General features: G+C 40.3%; 1 protein-coding gene across 2 annotated transcripts in view; it reads right to left on the bottom strand.

Annotated features, from left to right (window-relative positions):
* Positions 1–16,843, bottom strand: part of HELB (DNA helicase B) — a gene marked incomplete at its 5' end in the record, with an annotated part of 42,491 nt that extends 25,648 nt beyond the window's left edge. Inside the window, 5 exons of one of the 2 annotated variants that reach the window (XM_082850149.1) lie at positions 401–578; positions 10,520–11,398; positions 13,768–13,937; positions 14,828–15,238; positions 16,663–16,843. In XM_082850149.1, the coding sequence (XP_082706275.1) occupies positions 401–578; positions 10,520–11,398; positions 13,768–13,937; positions 14,828–15,238; positions 16,663–16,843 (1,819 nt within the window). The remainder of the gene's footprint in view (positions 1–400; positions 579–10,519; positions 11,399–13,767; positions 13,938–14,827; positions 15,239–16,662) is intronic. The other variant, XM_082850150.1, reaches the window with a different exon arrangement.
* Positions 16,844–22,954: the final 6,111 nt, after the last annotated feature.

The following is a 22,954-nucleotide window of genomic DNA, read 5'->3' as shown; positions in this document are numbered from 1 at the left end:
TGAGGAGGTCTAATGTGAATTACTAGCTTAAAATCATAGAATTACTTTTAAGTGGTCTATAATTCAGACTTTCTATTACTTCCAAATGATCTACATCCTGATTTACACTGAGTCTGTGAGAATTTTACTATTTTAATAGTCACCATTTAGGTAATTACAGTAACTCCTCACAACTCTATTTCATTCACAACCTAGCTTGCTGATATCCTGGCCAAAACAAAGAGCCACCCAAGCTGATAGAGAGACTGGTCAGACTGAACTCAGAGTGGCTTCAGAGTGGGGTCTGAGAAATGGCTTCCCATCTGTAGGATATGGATATTAAAACAGTGCAATGGTATAAAGAACGTACTAACAATAATTTGAACCAAACAATTAGGATACCAACAATATTTTAACTTACCAAGGATAATAAGCTTAGAAAGTTGGGAGCGCTCACACAGTAAATTTAAAACTGATTTAAAGATTCCGACAGATACCAAACTCCCTTCATCCACAACCAGAACTCTAACCGAAGAAAATTTCCATGGCATGTCCTTGGTCACTGTTTTTGTCTCCCATAAGTAGAAGCTATAATTGACCTACAAGCGAAGTATGGCATTTTTAAATTCGGGTTATAAAATTTACCAAAAAAAAAAAAAATTTTTTTTTAACAACATATTCTTTTAAAACAAAACTCTTAAATGGGGAAGGGACAGGGAGGATGTACATAGAGTAACATAGGGAAACAGACTAAAGAAATAGAGAACACAAAAGTTATAGGATGAATCCCAGAAAAGACAGATGAAATAGTTCAAAACATTGCTTCCTAGGGAGTACTTGGTGTGTTTAACAAGCTTCTCACACAGCACCATTCCACTGCAAGAATCCCAACTGTTCTCTTATCACTCTTGACCAGACAGAACTCCCTATTGGTTTCTACCCCCAAATAAACCTTCTCTTGGCCTTCTGAGATGGCCCAAACACTTAAGCCCCACTCTTCTCCCAACTGTAATACTCCATTCTGGAAATTAGGGGGTGCCTGCCCAAACTAACTATGAAAATACTACTTTTTCTCCTAGTATTCTAAACTCCCTTACTTCCCCAACATTGAAAAAACCACCACCAACACAACTAAAAAAACTATTTATTACAGGGGTAATAATATTTACTATTTAAAAAAATACAGAAGAGGGAAACATTTTTTTATAAAATTACAACCAGAGAATGTTAAATATTTTGTTGTATACCATTCCACAAATGTTTCTATGTTGTATGCATATATATATGCTCACTTACACTAAAAAATTATTTGCATTTTTTTCTGCTAAACCCGGTATCCCTAGCCCAAGGATGATAAATAAGTGGCATAAGTGCCACCTCAATGCCTCTCCTGTGCCCTTACACTCTTTCCTGAGCCTAAACATGGCTTCAGAAATGTCCTCCCAGCATCCCAACCTGATATTAAGATACTACCAATTGATCAGAGTTGGAACTTAAGATGAAATTTAGTAATGATCCCTCTCTGGCCTCTCCTTTTCTAATTCAATCCTTCAGACTAAACAGAAGTGAAGGCGTAATGGAAAAAATCATAAACTGATCAGAAGACTCTTCCACCAATGAGCTACACTGAACTGCTCTAGGATCATGCCCACTCATGTGACAAATAAAAGTAATGCAAAAGCAATTTCTGAGGTGGCTCGTGGGTCTATGATTCCGGTAGCCTTCCTTAGAACTGCTTTCTTCATTGCACTCTCTTGCTTAGGAACCTAAATGGCTCCCCAGTAAATCAAGTCCAAGCTTCTTTGTGAGGTATATAAGGTCTGTAGTAAATGAGGGGATCATGGCACCTTGGTAAGAGAAGCAAGCTGGGAGGTCAGAAATGTGAATCCCAGCGCGAGCTCTGCACTCAGTTAAGGTTTGGGGCCAATTGTTTAACACACCCAAATTTTAAGTGGCTCTCCTGTAAAATGCAGATAACATCACTTACCCACTTCACTCGTTTGTCAAGGATTTAATGAAACGGCAAAATACTTTACAAACTTTAAAGCTCAAATTCCCGGGTCTAAACCAAGTGTAATTTCCATTATCTTACAATACACAGACTTCATTCCAATCAACGCAGTCCCCTCAAAACCCTCTATATGCACTTGATCATTCACCTCAATGCCTCTGGGAAGGCCTTTCCCTTAAATAAAATGTTCTTCTCCTTACCTGAGCTTCCTTGTCCATTAGACTCCAATTCAATTATTATTTCCTTCAGAAATCTTCCAACGACTAACTTCCTTGATCTATAAAATGGCAGATCAGGGCTAAAGGAAACTCTCCAACTCTTCACAAGTTTAAAACTTCATGACTCTTAACTATAGCCAAAGCTATTTTTTTCAAGCATCTTAATTCATTTGAAATTTTTATTATGCAACTACTATTTGCCAGGCACTGTTGTAGGCAAAGGAGATAAAGCACTAAACCAGGCGATCCAAGTCCTCACTTCGACGGAGCTTTCATTCTACAAAAGGTGGACTCATGTTTGAAACCAGTCCCACTGAGAAACAGGGCATGTGTCAGAATCTAAACTAACTACAGCATTAAGCATACACTTTAGTTTACCTGACTTTTTTTTTTTTTTTTCATAATAAGACGTTCTCAATGAAGGAAGCGGTACACTGATCTGCTTTCTGGCACAAGCTCCTAACTCACTGCAAACAGTAACAGTTTATATAGACTGGCTGTTTTGAGTGGCACTGATCTAAGTGATTAGCTACCACAAGGCAAGGCTCTAGAAGACATTCAATAAATGCCTACTGGAAGAGTCAGTGTCAGAGTGAGGAGGTGTGAGAGCATGGCAGCTCCTGGCTTTGGAAATGGAGGAAGGAAGCCACGATCCAAGAAATGTCGGCATCCTCCGGGAAGGAGCTCGGCCCCGATGACACCTTGACACACTGTGACCTCTGTTTTGGACTGCTAGCTTTCAGAACTAGCAAGAAATTTGGGCACAGAGAAGTTAAATAACTTGTTGAATATGAAACAACCAGCAAGGATGGAGACAGTATTCAGCCAAGTTCTATTTTTAGGTTTTTGAGAAACCAGCATACTCTTTTCCACAGTGGCTGCACCAACTTACGTTCTCACCAACAATATAGTCTTGGGGGAGTGTACTTTCTAAGAATTTGTCCAGGGATGAGGGGAAGATGGCGGAAGAGTAAGATGCGGAGATCATCTTCCTCCCCACAGATACACCAGAAATACATCTACACGTGGAACAACTCCTACAGAACACCTACTGAATGCTGGCAGAAGACCTCAGACCTCCCAAAAGGCAAGAAACCCCACCACGTACCTGGGTAGGGCAAAAGAAAAAAAGAAAAAACAGAGACAAAAGGATAGGGACGGGGACGGGACAGGCACCAGTGAGAGCGAGCTGTGAAGGAGGAAAGGTTTCCAGACACTAGGAAGCCCCTTCGTGGCCGGAGACTGCGGATGGCACAGGGGGAAAGCTTCGGAGCCGCGGAGGAGTGCACAGCAACAGGGGTGCAGAGGGCAAAGCGGAGAGATTCCCGCACAGAGGATCGGTGCCGACCAGCACTCACCAGCCCGAGAGGCTTCTCTGCTCACCCGCCGGGGCGGGAGGGGTTGGGAGCTCAGACTCGGGCTTCGGTCGGTCGGTCGGTCGGAGAGCAGGGAGAGGACTGGGGTTGGCAGCGTGAACACAGCCTGCAGGGGGTTAGTGCACCACGGCTGGCCGGGAGGGAGTCCGGGAAAAGGTCTGGACCTGCCAAAGAGGCAAGAGACTTTTTCCTCCCTCTTTGTTTCTTGGTGCTCGCGGAGAAGGGATTAAGAGCGCTGCTTAAAGGAGCTCCAGAGACGGGCGCGAGCCGTGGCTAAAAGCGCGGACCCCAGAGACGGGCATGAGACGCTAAGGCTGCTGCTGCCGCCCCCAAGAAGCCTGTGTGCGAGCACAGGTCACTATCCACACCCCCCTTCTGGGGAGCCTGTGCAGCCCGCCACTGCGAGGTTCCCGGGATCCAGGGACAACTTCCCGGGGAGAACGCACGGCGCGCCTCAGGCTGGTGCAACGTCACGCCGGCCTCTGCCGCCGCAGGCTCGCCCCGCACTCCGTGCCCCCCCTCCCCCCGGCCTGAGTGAGCCAGAGGCCCCGAATCAGCGGCTCCTTTAACCCCGTCCAGTCTGAGCGAAGAACAGATACCCTCTGGCAATCTACACGCAGAGGTGGGGCCAAATCCAAAGCTGAAACCCTGGGAGCTGTGAGAACAAAGGAGAGAAAGGGAAATCTCTCCCAGCAGCCTCAGAAGCAGCGGATTAAAGCTCCACAATCAACTTGATGTACCCTGCATCTGTGGAATACATGAATAGACGAGTCATCCCAAATTGAGGAGGTGGACTTTGAGACCAAGATTTATGATTTTTCCCCCTTTTCTTCTTTTTGTGAGTGTGTATGTGCATGCTTCTGTGTGAGATTTTGTCTGTATAGCTTTGCTTCCACCATTTCTCCTAGGGTTCTATCCGTCCGTTTTTTTTTTTAAATTTTTTTTCTTAATAATTATTTTTTAATTTAATAACTATATTATATTTTACTTTATCTTTTCTTTCTTTTTTCCTTCCTTCCCTCCTTCCTTCCTTCCTCCCACCGTCCCTCCCTCCCTCCCTCCTTTCTTTCTTTCTTTCCTTCTTCCTTCTTTCCCTCCTTTCTTTCTTTCTTTCTTCCTACTTCTACTAATTCTTTCTCTCTGCCTTTTCTCCCTTTTATTCTGAACCGTGTGGATGAAAGGCTCTTGGTGCTGCAGTCAGGAGTCAGTGCTGTGCCTCTGAGGTGGGAGAGCCAACTTCAGGACACTGGTCAAAAAGAGACCTCCCAGCTCCACATAATATCAAACAGTGAAAATCTCGCAGAGATCTCCATCTCAACACCAGCACCCAGCTTCACTCAACGACCAGCAAGCTACAGTGCTGGACACCCTGTGCCAAACAACTAGCAAAACAGGAATACAACCCCACCCATTAGCAGAGAGGCTGCCTAAAATCATAATAAGTCCACAGACACCCCAAAACACACCACCAGACGTGGACCTGCCCACCAGAAAGACAAGATCCAGCCTCATCCACCAGAACACAGGCACTAGTCCCCTCCACCAGGAATCCTACACAACCCACTGAACCAACCTTAGCCACTGGGGACAAACACCAAAAACAACGGGAACTACGAACCTGCAGCCTGCAAAAACGAGACCCCAAACACAGTAAGATAACCAAATGAGAAGACAAAAAAACACACCGCAGATGAAGGAGCAAGATAAAAACCCACCAGACCTAACAAATGAAGAGGAAACAGGCAGTCTACCTGAAAAAGAATTCAGAATAATGATAGTAAACATGATCCAAAATCTTGGAAATAGAATAGACAAAATGCAAGAAACATTTAACAAGGACCTAGAAGAACTAAAGATGAAACAAACAATAATGAACAACACAATAAATGAAATGAAAAATACTCCAGATGGGATCAATAGCAGAATAACTGAGGCAGAAGAACTGATAAGTGACCTGGAAGATAAAATAGTGGAAATAACTGCTGCAGACCAGAATAAAGAAAAGAGAATGAAAAGAACTGAGGACAGTCTCAGAGACCTCTGGGACAACATTTAACGCACCAACATTCGAATTATAGGGGTTCCAGAAGAAGAAGAGAAAAAGAAAGGGACTGAGAAAATATTTGAAGACATTATAGTTGAAAACTTCCCTAATATGGGAAAGGAAATAGTTAATCAAGTCCAGGAAGCACAGAGAGTCCCATACAGGATAAATACAAGGAGAAATACGCCAAGACACATATTAATCAAACTGTCAAAAATTAAATACAAAGAAAGCATATTAAAAGCAGTCAAGGGAAAAACAACAAATAACACACAAGGGAATCCCCATAAGGTTAACAGCTGATCTCTCAGCAGAAACTCTGCAAGCCAGAAGGGAGTGGCAGGACATATTGAAAGTGATGAAGGAGAAAAACCTGCAACCAAAATTACTCTACCCAGCAAGGATCTCATTCAGATTTGATGGAGAAATTAAAACCTTTACAGACAAGCAAAAGCTGAGAGAGTTCAGCACCACCAAACCAGCTTTAAAACAAATGCTAAAGGAACTTCTCTAGACAAGAAACACAAGAGAAGGAAAAGACCTACAATAAGAAACCGAAAACAATTTAGAAAATGGGAATAGGAACATACATATCAATAATTACCTTAAATGTAAATGGAATAAATGCTCCCACCAAAAGACACAGATTGGCTGAATGGATACAAAAACAAGACCCATACATATGCTGTCTACAAGAGACCCACTTCAGACCTAGGGACACATACGGACTGAAAGTGAGGAGATGGAAAAAGATATTCCATGCAAATGGAAACCAAAAGAAAGCTGGAGTAGCAATTCTCATATCAGACAAAATAGACTTTAAAATAAAGACTATTAGAAGAGACAAAGAGGGACACTACATAATGATCAAGGGATCGATCCAAGAAGAAGATATAACAATTGTAAATATTTATGCACCCAACATAGGAGCACCTCAATACATAAGGCAAATACTAACAGCCATAAAAGGGGAAATCGACAGTAACACATTCATAGTAGGGGACTTAAACACCCCACTTTCACCCATGGACAGATCATCCAAAATGAAAATAAATAAGGAAACACAAGCTTTCAATGATACATTAAACAAGATGGACTTAATTGATATTTATAGGACACTCCATCCAAAAACAACAGAATACACATTTTTCTCAAGTGCTCATGGAACATTCTCCAGGATAGATCATATCTTGGGTCACAAATCAAGCCTGGGTAAATTTAAGAAAACTGAAATTGTATCAAGTATTTTTTCCGACCACAACGCCATGAGACTAGATATCAATTACAGGAAAAGATCTGTAAAAAATACAAACACATGGAGGCTAAACAATACACTACTGAATAACGAAGTGATCACTGAAGAAATCTAAGAGGAAATCAAAAAATACCTAGAAACAAATGACAATGGAGACACGATGACTTAAAACCTATGGGATGCAACAAAAGCAGTTCGAAGAGGGAAGTTTATAGCAATACAAGCCCACCTTAAGAAACAGGAAACATCTCGAATAAACAACCTAACCTTGCACCTCAAGCAATTAGAGAAAGAAGAACAAAAAAACCCCAAAGTTAGCAGAAGGGAAGAAATCATAAAAATCAGATCAGAAATAAATGAAAAAGAAATGAAGGAAACGATAGCAAAGATCAATAAAACTAAAAGCTGGTTCTTTAAGAAGATAAACAAAATAGATAAACCATTAGCCAGACTCATCAAGAAAAAAAGGGAGAAGACTCAAATCAATAGAATTAGAAATGAAAAAGGAGAAGTAACAACTGACACTGCAGAAATACAAAAGATCATGAGAGATTACTACAAGCAACTTTATGCCAATAAAATGGACAACCTGCAAGAAATGGACAAGTTCTTAGAAATGCACAAGTTCTTAGAAATGCACAACCTGCCGAGACTGAATCAGGAAGAAATAGAAAATATGAACAGACCAATCACAAGCACTGAAATTGAAACTGTGATTAAAAATCTTCCAACAAACAGAAGCCCAGGACCAGATGGCTTCACAGGCGAATTCTATCAAACATTTAGAGAAGAGCTAACACCTATCCTTCTCAAACTCTTCCAAAATATAGCAGAGGGAGGAACACTCCCAAATTCATTCTACGAGGCCACCATCACCTTGATACCAAAACCAGACAAGGATGTCACAAAGAAAGAAAACTACAGGCCAATATCACTGATGAACATAGATGCAAAAATACTCAACAAAATACTAGCAAACAGAATCCAGCAGCACATTAAAAGGATCATACACCATGATCAAGTGGGGTTCATTCCAGGAATGCAAGGATTCTTCAATATACGCAAATCAATCAATGTTATAAACCATATTAACAAATTGAAGGAGAAAAACCATATGATCATCTCAATAGATGCAGAGAAAGCTTTTGACAAAATTCAACACCCATTTATGGTAAAAACCCTGCAGAAAGTAGGCATAGAGGGGACTTTCCTCAACATAATAAAGGCCATATATGACAAACCCACAGCCAACATCATCCTCAATGGTGAAAAACTGAAAGCATTTCCACTAAGATCAGGAACAAGACAAGGTTGCCCACTCTCACCACTCTTATTCAACATAGTTTTGGAAGTTTTAGCCACAGCAATCAGAGAAGAAAAGGAAATAAAAGGAATCCAAAGTGGAAAAGAAGAAGTAAAGCTGTCACTGTTTGCAGATGACATGATACTATACATAGAGAATCCTAAAGATGCTACCAGAAAACTACTAGAGCTAATCAATTAATTTGGTAAAGTAGCAGGATACAAAATTAACGCACAGAAATCTCTAGCATTCCTATACACTAATGATGAAAAATCTGAAAGTGAAATCAAGAAAACACTCCCATTTACCACTGCAACAAAAAGAATAAAATATCTAGGAATAAACCTATCTAAGGAAACAAAAGACCTGTATGCAGAAAACTATAAGACACTGATGAAAGAAATTAAAGATGATACAAATAGATGGAGAGATACACTATGTTCTCGGATTGGAAGAATGAACATTATGAAAATGACTCTACTACCCAAAGCAATCTACAGATTCAATACAATCCCTATCAAACTACCAATGGCATTTTTCACAGAACTAGAACAAAAAATTTCACAATTTGTATGGAAGCACAAAAGACCCCGAATAGCCAAAGCAATCTTGAGAACAAAAAACGGAGCTGGAGGAATCAGGCTCCCTGACTTCAGACTATACTACAAAGCTACAGTAATCAAGACAGTATGGTACTGGCACAAAATCAGAAAGATAGATCAATGGAGCAGGATAGAAAGCCCAGAGATAAACCCACGCACATATGGTCACCTTATCTTTGATAAAGGAGGCAGAAATGTACAATGGAAAAAGGACAGCCTCTTCAATAAGTGGTGCTGGGAAAACTGGACAGGTACATGTAAAAGTATGAGATTAGATCACTCCCTAACACCATACACAAAAATAAGCTCAAAATGGATTAAAGACCTAAATGTAAGGCCAGAAACTATCAAACTCTTAGAGGAAAATATAGGCAGAACACTCTATGACATAAATCACAGCAAGATCCTTTTTGACCCACCTCCTAGAGAAATGGAAATAAAAACAAAAATAAACAAATGGGACCTAATGAAACTTCAAAGCTTTTGCACAGCAAAGGAAACCATAAACAAGACCAAAAGACAACCCTCAGAATGGGAGAAAGTATTTGCAAATGAAGAAACTGACAAAGGATTAATTTCCAAAATTTATAAGCAGCTCATGCAGCTCAATAACAAAAAAACAAACAACCCAATCCCAAAATGGGCAGAAGACCTAAATAGACATTTCTCCAAAGAAGATATACAGACTGCCAACAAACACATGAAAGAATGCTCAACATCATTAATCATTAGAGAAATGCAAATCAAAACTACAATGAGATATCATCTCACACCAGTCAGAATGGCCATCATCAGAAAATCTAGAAACAATAAATGCTGGAGAGGGTGTGGAGAAAAGGGTACACTCCTGCACTGCTCGTGGGAATGTGAATTGGTACAGCCACTATGGAGAACAGTATGGAGGTTCCTTAAAAAACTACAAATAGAACTACCATATTACCCAGCAATCCCACTACTGGGCATATACCCTGAGAAAACCATAATTCAAAAAGAGTCATGTACCAAAATGTTCATTGCAGCTCTATTTACAATAGCCCGGAGATGGAAACAACCTAAGTGTCCATCATCGGATGAATGGATAAAGAAGATGTGGCACATATATACAATGGAATATTACTCAGCCATAAAAAGAAACGAAATTGAGCTATTTGTAATGAGGTGGATGGACCTAGAGTCTGTCATACAGAGTGAAGTAAGTCAGAAAGAGAAAGACAAATACCGTATGCTAACACATATATATGGAATTTAAGGAAAAAAATGTCATGAAGAACCTAGGGGTAAGACAGGAATAAAGACACAGACCTACTGAAGAACGGACTTGAGGATATGGGGAGTGGGAAGGGTGAGCTGTGACAAAGCGAGAGAGAGGCATGGACATATATTCACTACCAAACGTAAGGTAGATAGCTAGTGGGAAGCAGCAGCATAGCACAGGGATATCAGCTCGGTGCTTTGTGACCGCCTGGAGGGGTGGGATGGGGAGGGTGGGAGGGAGGGAGACGCAAGAGGGAAGAGATATGGGAACATATGTATATGTATAACTGATTCACTTTGTTATAAAGCAGAAACTAACACACCATTGTAAAGCAATTATACTCCAATAAAGATGTTAAAAAAAATAAAATAAATGCCTACTGATTTCTGTCAGGAAGAAATGAAAAATAAACTCATTACATTAAGCCCGTGTTTAAGGCAAATGTTTTATGTACAGAAAAATGTAAAAGGCTTTACCTGACATAGTGTATAAGCGCTGAAACCAGTTTTCTGTCTCAGTAAGCCAGCTGCTTTCCCTGTAGGTGCTGTAAGTAAAACTTCTATAGCCTTGCCCGGCTTCGGCTGACTTTGCTCGGTGAAGGTAATCCATTCTTCTGGTACATTCTGGTCTTGTTCAAAATCTTCACAAGCTTTTTTCACTTCTCTTTCTTCCAACAGCTCTATATGCTTAAAAAGCTGGCTAACAATTGTGGTCTTCCCACTACCACCTTTCCCACTTATGACTGTCACAGCATTGGAGCAAATCATGTCCAAAGCAGCCACCTGATCCTGGTCCAGTTGGACTTCACTTATTTCTGCCTTAACTTCACTTTCACCATTATCCCAAATATGGTCACCACTGTCCTGCGTGTCCCAAATATCCACAGGATCTTCTAATCTTGTTTCGTCAGGTTCACTTTTATTTAGCGTATCATCACTTTCTGAATTCTCAGGTCTTGTGGTGTGAATAGACGCAAGCACCTTTTTGACATCAACATGTAATCGCCATGGCGACCTTGTCATCAGGTCACAGATTGAAGAAGCAATGCCTCTTTCAGCCTGGTAAAGGTCGTAAAGAAAGACACAGCCCTTCTCATACGTCACCACACCGATATCCTTCAAGAACTTCAGAGACTGCCAAGCATCATGAAAAGACATGCGGTCTGACAATTCAGAAGTTAAGTCAGCTTCTTCAACACACGTGTGCCCTTGCTCTCTACACATCCGCTTCAGTTCAGAATATATTACTAATGCATTCTTCTCCAAATCAGTCATCAACTGGAGAAGAGACCTGCACTGACAAAACGATGTCCAACTTGCCTCACATTGCAGAAGCTTCAACTGTCTGTAGGTTATCTTTAAGAAAAGTAAAATTCAAGTTTGCTTTATAAAAATTATAAATATTTTTATAATTGACTATTAGATGACTATTATGAGAATTACAGTGAAAACTATGGTGTTTAATAATAATTTTTTAAGTTCCAGAAGATACGTGTTTCAACAAAATTTGGGGGAAAAAAACTATGTACCTAATACATCACTAATTTTTTTTAATTAACTGTACTGTGATTAGAGATCTATATAATTTCATAATTAAAATTATGTTTTTTCAAAGCAATACACATACAGTTTTAAGAGTCAAATAACACTATGAGACTTTTCACAAAAAATTAGAATCCTCTGACTTACCCTTTCCATGCCTTCTAAAGGCAACACCCTCAACATTTTCAGTTATTTCTTCCAGAATTTATCTCCACATTTCTATGTATTGTTTATACTATTCCTTAATTTCTTTAAAAAAATTTAGGTAATTAGTTAACTCCTTACTATGGAAAGTCTTTCTTCATGCAAGTTTGCTCCCTTTGTACTGTCACTTTCACACATGCTTCTCTTCCTCCCATCTTTTTTTTTTTTTTTTTTTTGCGGTACGCGGGGCTCTCACTGTTGTGGCCTCTTCCGTTGCGGAGCACAGGCTCCGGACGCGCAGCCTCAGCGGCCATGGCTCCGCGACCTAGCCGCTAGGTCTAGCGGGCCTAGCCGCTCCGCGACATGTGGGATCTTCCCGGACCGGGGCACGAACCCGTGTCCCCTGCATCGGCAGGCGGACTCTCAACCACTGCACCACCAGGGAAGCCCTCTTCCTCCCATCTTTGAGAAAAGTTAATAGTATACATTTTGAAAACTGATTTTTGTTAAATCAGTGTAAACAGTATTCACGGCTGAGTGACATGATATGCTGTGATTACATTCACTTTGTGTTGAACTCTCGTGTATATTGTGAAGTTACTGACTGCCTCATTTTCTTGGCTTGTTTAGTTTTCCATGTGCCTATCAACAATTCTGCCCAAACTCCACTGAAAAGGTACAGAACTTCCTTCACCATAATCCACTAAGGAGGTCGTCTACCAGCTCCATTTTTTTTTCCATGGAGACATCACCCCTGGAGCCCTCCATACATTTTATGGGCTGAAATGTGTCCCCCCCAAAATTCGTATGTTGAAATCCTAACACCCAGTACCCCAGAATGTGACCATATTTGGAGATAGGGTCTTTAAGGAGGTAATTAAGTTAAAATGAGATCACTGGGGTGGGCCCTAATCCAATATGACTGATGTCATAAGATTTTAGGACCCAGACAAGCACAGAGGGAAGACCATGTAAAGATACAGGAAGAAGACAGCCATCCATAAGCTAAGGAGAGAGGCCTCAGAAGAAACCAACCCTGCTGGCACCTTGACTTTGGATTTATAGCCTCCAGAACTGTGAGAAAATAAATGTCTGTGGTTTAAAGCACCCAGTGTATGCTGTTTGTTACAGCAGCCCTAGCAAATGAATTCAAAACCTCTAGAAGTCTTTATTCTGGGTGGTGGTTTACACGCTGAAAAGGGGACTTGAGTTCCACTTGAGTCCCAGAAGGCTCATTGCTCTGCTTCTCTTTCCTACTGAATAAATATATATAATAATCTAATGTTCCAGAATCTCATTTTTCCAAGCATATTGAAATCAGTCATTTTATAGAGGGAACAAATTCATTATTCCAGTATTTCTCAAATGGGGGGCAGGGGGGTGGGATCTGTAAACATTCTTGGGGATCCCACCAATTATCTCAGAATTTTTAAATTGTATTTTCATTTGGAAAACCATCTATAACCAAGTACTGCCAAGATTTAAGTGCCACATTTGGTTTTCAACAACTCTGGAGTTTCACGGTGCCACTTTACTACTCCTGGTCTCTAATAAGAAAAACAGAAGTGCCAAAGAAATTGTAAATAACATTATTGTGCCAAAGAAAAAGAATCAAATGGCATCATCATATACCATATGAATAATGAAGGTCTTCGAAAGTTCAAATAGGAAAGTGAGGAACTGCGTAGCATAGCAGAATGGACTTGTCAAACACACAAGAAGTTGTCTTCGATGAGATCTATATTCAAGGTGCTAAGGCAATTCAGTTACAAAAAATGTCATATGAAATTAAATTATGTAACTGAAGTATTGATAATTTGAATGTCATTTATTTTGTTATTTTGTTTTCCTTTGTAAATTTACTGCATAAGAGCTACAGGTGGAAGAAGTTTATATTTAGTTGCAACACTGCAAGGAAAATAAATCAACACTGAAGTCATACAAATTTCTTTCCCTTGAAAGAGATATAAAAAACTGTCAAGCTTGAGACATCCTCCCTTGTATAAGATTACAAAACGCTAAGCAAATATCTTTCTTACTTTACGAAATCCGAGTTTCCATGGCTGTGTACCTAAAATCTCTTCTATCTCTTCCAACACCTCTGTAGAATCTGAGCTTATGAGCCGTTTAAAGTGTCGGGGCAGAAGAACTGGAAGGAATTCCATTATTTTGGGGAACTGCAGAGCTCTCATCACAGTTATAAACGGAACTACAGGATATCAGAAAAGAACAAATAGAAACATACAAATGAGCTCATAGAACAACTGATTTGATGGACTTTCTCATTTAGCACAACCAGTTTAAGAAATCCAAATCAAAGACAGAGTAATAAACTTACTGTGACCAGCAAGAAAAGTGATTGTATTATAACACTTGCTTTTGTATCAAGATGGTTTTCATTGTGTTTAACACCAAAATTTACGTTCTTCAAATGCTTAGATAGCTACTTCTTAGCCTTTTGTTTCCTTCTGCTTGCAGTAGAATCAAAATAAAATTTCTGACTCAATGATATATAAATTTAAAGCTAAGCATTAAAAATCATTTACATATTAATCTTTATAGTCATTCTTCTTACTGTAATCATGCTTTCATCATTGAAATCATTCAGTGATGTACTGCCAAATTTATTTGATAAAATTAAGAAATGAAATATTCCATATATGTGAATGTCCAGATAACAAACCATATTTAGAAGTTATTTTAAACTATTTTGAACTGAAATCTTTCCAAAATGGATTGCTCATATTCTTGCCTTTCTTCTCTCCCTTCTGAAACAGAATAATTGATAACTGAACTTCTTCTTAATGACTCAAGGTAATCCTAGGACACAAAAGTTAGAGAGAGACCTAGAATCACACTTTTAGAGCAGGAAAGGAACTAAAAGTTGTTTAAAGATCATCTCACCCAATCTCTTCACATTACAGATGAGGAACCTGCAATGTCAATGACATACTCCAAAAGCAATACAAACACATTTCATCAAACCAATTTAAAAAAAGAATACTATACCAAGATATCAATACTGTACTGGTAATATTTTAAACACACCAGTCATCCAGTATCTCAGTTACACTAAAACTCAATGATAAAATCACTTACTTGTGTTTTCCAGAGAACGCAGTATCTCGTCATCTGGTGGTGACTCTTCTTGTGTTTTCTGTGTAGATTGTTTTTGAGTATTCCTTCCAATGTTCTTTTGGTAAGTTCTTAATTTTTCCCTAAGATTTTCAAAGTTGAGGTCTTTATAACTTGATTCAGCATTTACCCATGCTAAAAAATTTTTTCTCTTTTCACTGGAGACATTACAGTCTTTAAGAAAGAGGGAACAGATGTGTAACTGATTTGGTGCTGCCATATCTGATTGTAAAAAGTAAGAAGGAAATCCTTGAACTTGAAAGCTCCTTGATCCTACCGGCTTCACCTGTACCTTCACTCGCCACCAAGCACCCAGTAATGGAAAACGTCCAAACACTTCACATTGCTGGTGAGTATTTTCATCAAAAATTGAAACTTTTAAAAAAAAAAAAGTTAACTTAGGATAAATTTAAAATCTCTTCCCAATGTTTTGTCAAATCCACTACTCTCTTTAATCCCTGGACAGTACCCTCTACAGATGTCTATTACAGTGTCTATATTCCACTTACCTGCTTATCTGTCTCCCTCTACTACACTGTAAGCTCTCTAGAACATGACAATGTTTCATCTGTTTTTGTATTCCAGGAGGGAGGCATGGCACATGGCAAAAGTTTGTTGTTCCTCTTCTAAAAGCAGTCCTCTCTCTGCTACTCTGATCTCAGTCAATACTGACCTTCAAGCAGATTCTAAAAAATGTCATGGTCCCTCCTACCCAGGGCCTTTGCAAAAGCTGTTCCACTTGCCTTAAATAATTTCTTCCTTACTGTTTACCCCATTTACTACAGACCTCAGCTTAATTGTCACTTCCTCAGGAAAGCCCTGAATCTCATGAATATAACCTCTCAGAGCACTTCTTACTATTCCTTCTAAGCACTGAGTGATATTATAGTTACTTCTGTGATTATTTATAGAATGTCTGTTTAATTCATTAGAGGGTAAGCTCCATTAAGACAGCAACCTCATCATCTAATCTCTCCAAGGTAGCCCAACAAAACAAACACCTTGCTTGGAAGATGGTAGCCAATCACTAACACTTTCAGGATAAATGACTAAACCCTCCACAAATACTTAAAAGTTTCTGTCTAAACCTGTATTGGCCACTCACCTGTGACTATTTAAATTTAAATTAATTAAAATTTAAAATTCAACTCAGGTGCACTAGCTGCATTTCAAGTGCTCAATAGCCACAAGTGGGTAACAGCTGTTGTATTGGACAGAGCAAATATAGAGCAATGCCATCACCAGAAAAATTCTACAGTACAGCAGTGGTCTGAACATTCAAACATTCTCAAACATCAGTCACCAGGTACACATAATAGGTATAATTCTTAGGACAGGAAACTATACAAGGTAAACACAGATCACAAGGTTATTAACACAAGGTTAATGAATCAACAGTGCCTTGGGGTGTTTCTTACGTGCGTGCGTGTCTAAGTAGCTGAAAAGTAACCACATACTCGACTCCAGGAAAGACAGGAAAATAGTTAAAAGCCCTGATTCGGGGTGTGAATACTGGCTGGAGACCCATTGTTTCCTCGACTAAGAAACTACCTGAAAAAGTTGTCATCAGTAAATGAGATACACGTGGAGCCCAAGCTTAACACATAGTATTTGCTCAAGTCTCTGCTATTCTTGTGGTTGTTGCTGTTTTTATTTTATCCTAAACAGGACGAAACAGCTAGGCCATCCCAAAGGAAGTCTATTAGCAGCGATGGGGCGCCTTACTTGGGACGAGGCCATAATGGGAAACAGTTCATTAATCCTCCAAACCCATTCCCAGGGGCGAGTTGCTTCCTCACCACGGAGCCGACCAGGGAGGCTGCCCGCTTTTACACCCCCACTGCAGAGCTCCTCGGCGTCGACAAACACCGTGTCTTCCTCCTCATCCTCCTTCAGATGATCATCTTCCTCCTCCACCAGGTCCTTGGGGGGGAGCAAGGGTCCCTGTAGCTCGCGCAAGGGCTGACTCAAAGAAGCCATACTCCACTCTCCCCAGCTCAACCCAAATTCCGGAAAACCCGGGCTACGTAACGCCCAAGAACAGCCAATCAGCTCCGCGACTGTAGGACCGTCAGCTTCCAGGGGGTGGGGCGAAATGCATGAAGTGGGTTAATTGTATGGTGACGGATCGCAACTAGACTGTAGTGGTGATCACGCTCTAGTATATACAGATGTTGAACTATAATGCTGTACATCTGTTATTTGTGGGGGGTTTTTTTTTGCGGTACGCGGGCCTCTCCCGTTGCGGAGCACAGGGTCCGGACGCGCAGGCCCAGCGGCCATGGCTCACGGGCCCAGCCGCTCCGCGGCACGAACCCGTGTCCCCTGCATCGGCAGGCGGACTCTCAACCACTGCGCCACCAGGGAAGCCCAATGCTGTACATCTGAAACTTATTTTCTAAAACAACACCATCGGCTTTCGCAAACGCTCCCACTCCCCAGGCTAAAAGCTTGCGCGGAGGGGCGGAGCGGCGGCGAAGCTCCGCCCCAAGCTCCCAGCGGAGGACCGGGATTGGGTGGGGAGGGTCGAGGCTCAGCGGGGTCGAGCAAGGGGCGGAGCGGATGCGGGGCGGGGTGATCTCTCCCGCCTCCGCCCCGCAGCCAGACTTGAGGCTTCGCCAGGTGCCCGGAGGAAACCAGCTGATTGGGCAGCGGCATACGGGCACTTGCAGAGCAGCTAACCCACTGCGACTCCTGCATAGAGAGAAACGCGAGGGAACGGCAGTCTAGTGACCCCAGAGAACCTGGAAAAGCAAGCCCTTCCCCGATGCCTTCAAAACGAAAACCCAGATGCCCTTCGGCCAGCACCCAAAGCGCAGAACCGCGAATCTCCAATCGGGAGAGCCGCCTAGTCGTGACTCCTTTGGGCCTCTGTTTTCGTCAGGTGTTGAATTTATATGATCAAAGGCACTTTACTCAAGGTACAGATCTCTAGGCCCCATTCAATACCCATTGTATCAGGATCTAGGGCAGAGACCCAGGCTTCTTTTCAACACACGTCCCAAGTTGTAGATTTTGATGCTCAGCCAGGTTTGGAAAGCACTACATTAGATGACTTTCAAAGTCCTCTTTATCATTTCCTCTGTGAGTACACCCAGGCCTCCCAAACTTCTTTAAGCTGGGCTGCTGCCTGCTCGCAGTGGGGCAAAAAAGTCTAGTTACAGCCCAGGGTATAGACAGGAGTGAGGGAAAGCAAGTAGAAGAGAACAGTGGTTTAAAAGTTATTCTGGAGCCATGGTTCCCATACTTGATGGGGATAGTGTTTGAAAGTCATGGTACTTCTTGAGGAACACCATAAAATATATTACTACATTACTATTTTGATACTATTTATTATGAAATTACTCAATAATAAACAAAATAAGCATACACTGTTTGCTAAATCCAAAAGCATCTTATTCTAATATAAATAACAACCACCACCAAAGTTTTTTTTTTGTTTGTTTGTTTAATTTATGGGACCATAGACCTGAAACTAACACAACTTTGTAAATCAACTATACTTCAATAAAAAATAAAGTTCTTTTGTTCTTTTTTTAAAAACTTACGGGGGAAATTACTAAAATTGATTTTTTTTCCTTTGGGTACAAATGTTGACTGTTGTTGCTTTTAGAACACCCTCTGTTGCATCAGTGTTTCCAAGGATCGTCTATATGAGGTGGAACGCCTTCCTTAACACTCAGGATGGCTGCTGTTTCCACCACAACATGGAATCTGATCTGACAAATGTCTCACCACTGGTCTCTTTGTTACTAAATGCAGTGGATACCTTTCTGCCTTTGTCTTGCCTCACCTCTCAACAGTATTTGACACAGAAAACTATTTTCTTCTTGTAACACTCTGCTTCCTAGGCTTTTGTGACTTGTCTTCCTAGGTTTTCCTCTAACCTCTCTGGCCATTTATAGTTTCTTTGGGTTCTTCTACTGGCCTCTTAAGTACTTGTGTTCCCCAGGGTTCCATCCTAAGCACCTCCTCACTCTGTAATCCTTCCCTCAATCATCTTTCACCTACTCTGTCACCTACATGCTAATGACCCCAATCTAATCTCCAAACCTGTGCAAACAACTGCCTATTAGATGCCAGGACTGGATGCCCCTTGGCTCCCTCTGACTCAATGCATCCAAACTGAAAGCTCTGCTGCCCAAATGTGGTCCACTTACGCGTTTATACGTAAGATAACCTGGTTACCAACAGGATGATTTAGGCACAAGACTCCAGATGTTAAGCTTCTGTTTATATAACTCAGTTGCATTCTACTAGGTAGTGTAGGTTAGGATTCAGGATGGTGAGGACTTTGCTTCTTTACCTGTTGATTCCTCATTTTTTAAAACGTTAACAATTCTAGGTTCCTGGATACCATCTTTACAGTACACAGTAAGCAACAATACTCAAACCTGGCTGTGCATCAGAATCACTTGGGATGTTTCTAAAAATATGATTCTTGAAGCTACATTTCCACAAACGTAAGACAACATAGGCATAAGGTTATTCACTGTATAACTTTTGTAGTAGCAAAGGACTGGAAACAGTAGAAATGTGTACCAGTAAGAGACCTATTGAATAAACTATTGTACATCCACACCATGGAGTATTCTTCAGCAATTTTATAAAAGAAAGAATGAGGAATACCTTTTTGAACTTCCAGGATATTATGTTAAATAAGAAAAAAGACATAAAACAATGAAAATAGTTTTATGTGTTTGCATATGCTTCTTTCTGCAAAAACAAAACAAGCAAACAAACACAGGGAACATAAACCAGAATTTTACGAAAATAGTTACCTACAGATAGAGTGGAAACAGGATAATGGAGAAAAAGGTGGGAACAAGATCTCTGAGTAACTTTTTATAATGGTTTTGACTTCTGAGCCATGAAAATGTTTCACATATTCAAAAATAAAGAAACAAAATCAAAACCTAAAATTTAACACAAACAGAAACAAAGGAAACTATCTATCAAATGGATAACATAACCTCTCAGGCAAAAAAATTACTTCAAGTTACTTCTGAATACTTTGAATAAATATTTTAAGTTACTCTGACTATATACCCTTAGTAGGTTATATTCTGAGGACAAAAGATCTACAAAATAATCTTAAAATTTACCACACACTGGGCTTCCCTGGTGGCGCAGTGGTTGAGAGTCCGCCTGCCGATGCAGGGGACACGGGTTCGTGCCCCGGTCCGGGAGGATCCCACGTGCCGCGGAGCGGCTGGGCCCGTGAGCCATGGCCGCTGAGCCTGCGCGTCCAGAGCCTGTGCTCCACAACGGGAGAGGCCACAGCAGTGAGAGGCCCGCGTACCGCTAAAAAAAAAAAAAAAAAAAAAAAAATTTACCACACACTATGGTTAATGTTAGTTGTAATATTGTTATTGTAATTTGAATACAATGTGTATCGTAGGATAAAGCAAACAAGTAAATGTCTTTGTGTTTTATCAAAGGAAGGTTTTTAATGTACATGAAGAGAAATACAAACATAGAATAAAAGAAGTTAAGAAAAACTCCTATAGCATTATACCTGAGCTGGAAATATCAATATGAGCTTGTGATTTCTTAAAATATATATCCTAGCTCTGTCTACTGAAATGGCCTGAAAGTAACATCACCCCAGTAACTCTGATCACATCTACCACCTTCATCTTGGTTTTGGAATACCATTTCTTATTAAAAGAAATGAGGGCTTCTTAAGAAATGGCTGGGGCTTCCCTGGTGGCGTAGTGGTTAAGAATCCGCCTGCCAATGCAGGAGACATGGGTTCAAGCCCTGGTCCGGGAAGTTCCCACATGCCGCGGAGCAACGAAGCCCGTGCACCACAACTACTGAGCCTGCGCCCTAGAGCCCACGAGCCACAACTACCGAAGCCCAAGTGCCACAACTACCGAAGCCCGAGTGCCACAACTACTGAAGCCCATGTGCCACAACTACTGAAGCCTGCGTGCCTAGAGCCCGTGCTCCGCAACAAGAAAAGCCACCACAATGAGAACCCCGCGCACCACAATGAAGAGTAGCCCCTGCTTGCCGCAACTAGAGGAAGCCTGAGCCCAGCAACTAAGACCCAACGCAGCCAAAAATAAGTAAATAAATAAATTTTTTTAAAAAAGAAGGGCTGATTCCACCTTTGGGACAGGAAAGTACAAGGTAGCCCTAGGATTTCCTGTACCAGAAGGCAAGGAAGCACTCAAAAGCTAATAGGGTTATGATAAAAAGGATTCGGGAGCCAGCTTGAAGGGCATCCCACTAGCCAAATTTAGAGACGTTTGAGTAACAAAAAGAATAATGACTGCACTTGATTGTAACACACTGAGCAAATGAAATCTGATGTGTCCATTGTAATACTCACTAAAAAAAATTTTTTAAGGAAAAGAAGAAAAGAATGTCAGCTAAGGAATTTAACTGACATTAAATAAGAGTATGGAGAGTAGTATAGAGGTTCCTTAAAAAACTAAAAATAGAGTTACCATATGATCCAGCAATCCCACTCCTGGGCATGTATTCAGAAAACACAAAAATTCTAATTTGAAAGGATACATGCACCCCAATGTTCGTAGCAGCACTACTTACAATAGCCAAGACATGGAAGCAACCTAAATGTCCATCGACAGGTGAATGGATAATGAAGATGTGGCACATATATACAATGGAATATTACTCAGCCATAAAAAGAATGGAATAATGTCATTTGCAGCAACATGGATGGACCTAGATATTATCATTCTAAGTGAAATAAGTCATATAGAGAAAGACAAATATCATATATCACTTATATATGGAATCTTAAAAAAATGATACAAATGAACTTATTTACAAAACAGAAATAGACTCACAGATACAGAAAACAAACTTATGGTTACCAAAGGGGAAAGGGGAGGGAGAGGAATAAACTAAGAGTTTGGGATTAACATATACACACTACTATATATAAAATAGATAAACAAGGACCTACTGTGTGGCACAGGGAACTATATTCAATATCTTGTAATAACCTATAATGGAAAAGACTTTGGAAAAGAATATGTATATAACTGAATCTCTTTGCTGTACACCAAAAACTAACACAACATTGTAAATCAAGTATACGTCAATAAAAAGTTGTTTTGAAAAAGTAAAAAATAAAAGAAATTTAAGAAGAAATTCTAAAATACAAAACACCATTTTGCAATCCCCAGTATAATAACTAATTCAAGCGAGGATCACCAAAGGATACTAAAACCACTAAGTGAAAAGTCACTGGGAAGCTGATAGTCCCATGGCTATAAGAAATTATAAATTGTGAAGGGGAAAGTGGACCTTTACAGTGGAGACACTTGTCAGTCTCCTCTTAATCAAGTTATCAAACTTAGTGCCGTTAATAATGGGACAAACTGATGCGTGTCTCATGCTGTGATACACTATGATTGCATAAGATCAGCTATGAGGCATTCTTGTCAAAAATATTTAACCTGATTTTAATCAAGGTTCTAGACAAGCACTGTCCAATGGAAATATAATGTGAAGCACATATGCAATGTAAAAGTTTCTGGTAGCCACATGAAAAAAGAAACAGGTGATATTAATTTAAATGATGCATTTTATTGAATCCAATATATCCAAAATATTATTTCAACATGATAATCAATATAAAATCATTAATGAAATATTTCACACTCTTTATCCTAAATCTTTGAAATCTGATGTGTATTTTACCCTTATAGCACACCTCAGTTTGAACGAGCCACATTTCATGTGCTCCATAGCCACATGTGGCTGGTGACTATAATATTGGACAGCACAGTTCTAGACCTACTTTTCAATTTGCCCAAAATCCAAGGAACTGAGGTACAAAGTGAATAATACCATGTGGAAACAAAAAGATCTAGAATAAAGGTCAGAAAGTAAATACTTTAGGCTTTTCAGGCCACAAATGATCTCCATCACATAATTCCTCTCCCCCCACCCTTTTTCCTTCACCTTTTTCTTTTTTTTTTTCTTTCTTCTAAAACCCTCTTAAAATGTAAAAACTATTCTTAGCTCTAGGGCTGTTCAACAAAAGGCCATAATATGTGCATACTCGATCTGGCACATGGGATATTTTACAAGACAACTGACCTGGAT

This window comes from Leucopleurus acutus (genome assembly GCF_964270905.1).
Source record: "Leucopleurus acutus genome assembly, chromosome: 11".
NCBI classification, from domain to species: domain Eukaryota; kingdom Metazoa; phylum Chordata; class Mammalia; order Artiodactyla; family Delphinidae; genus Leucopleurus; species Leucopleurus acutus.
Note: the sequence above shows the minus strand (reverse complement) of the source record. Positions and strands in the feature narration are given on the sequence as shown.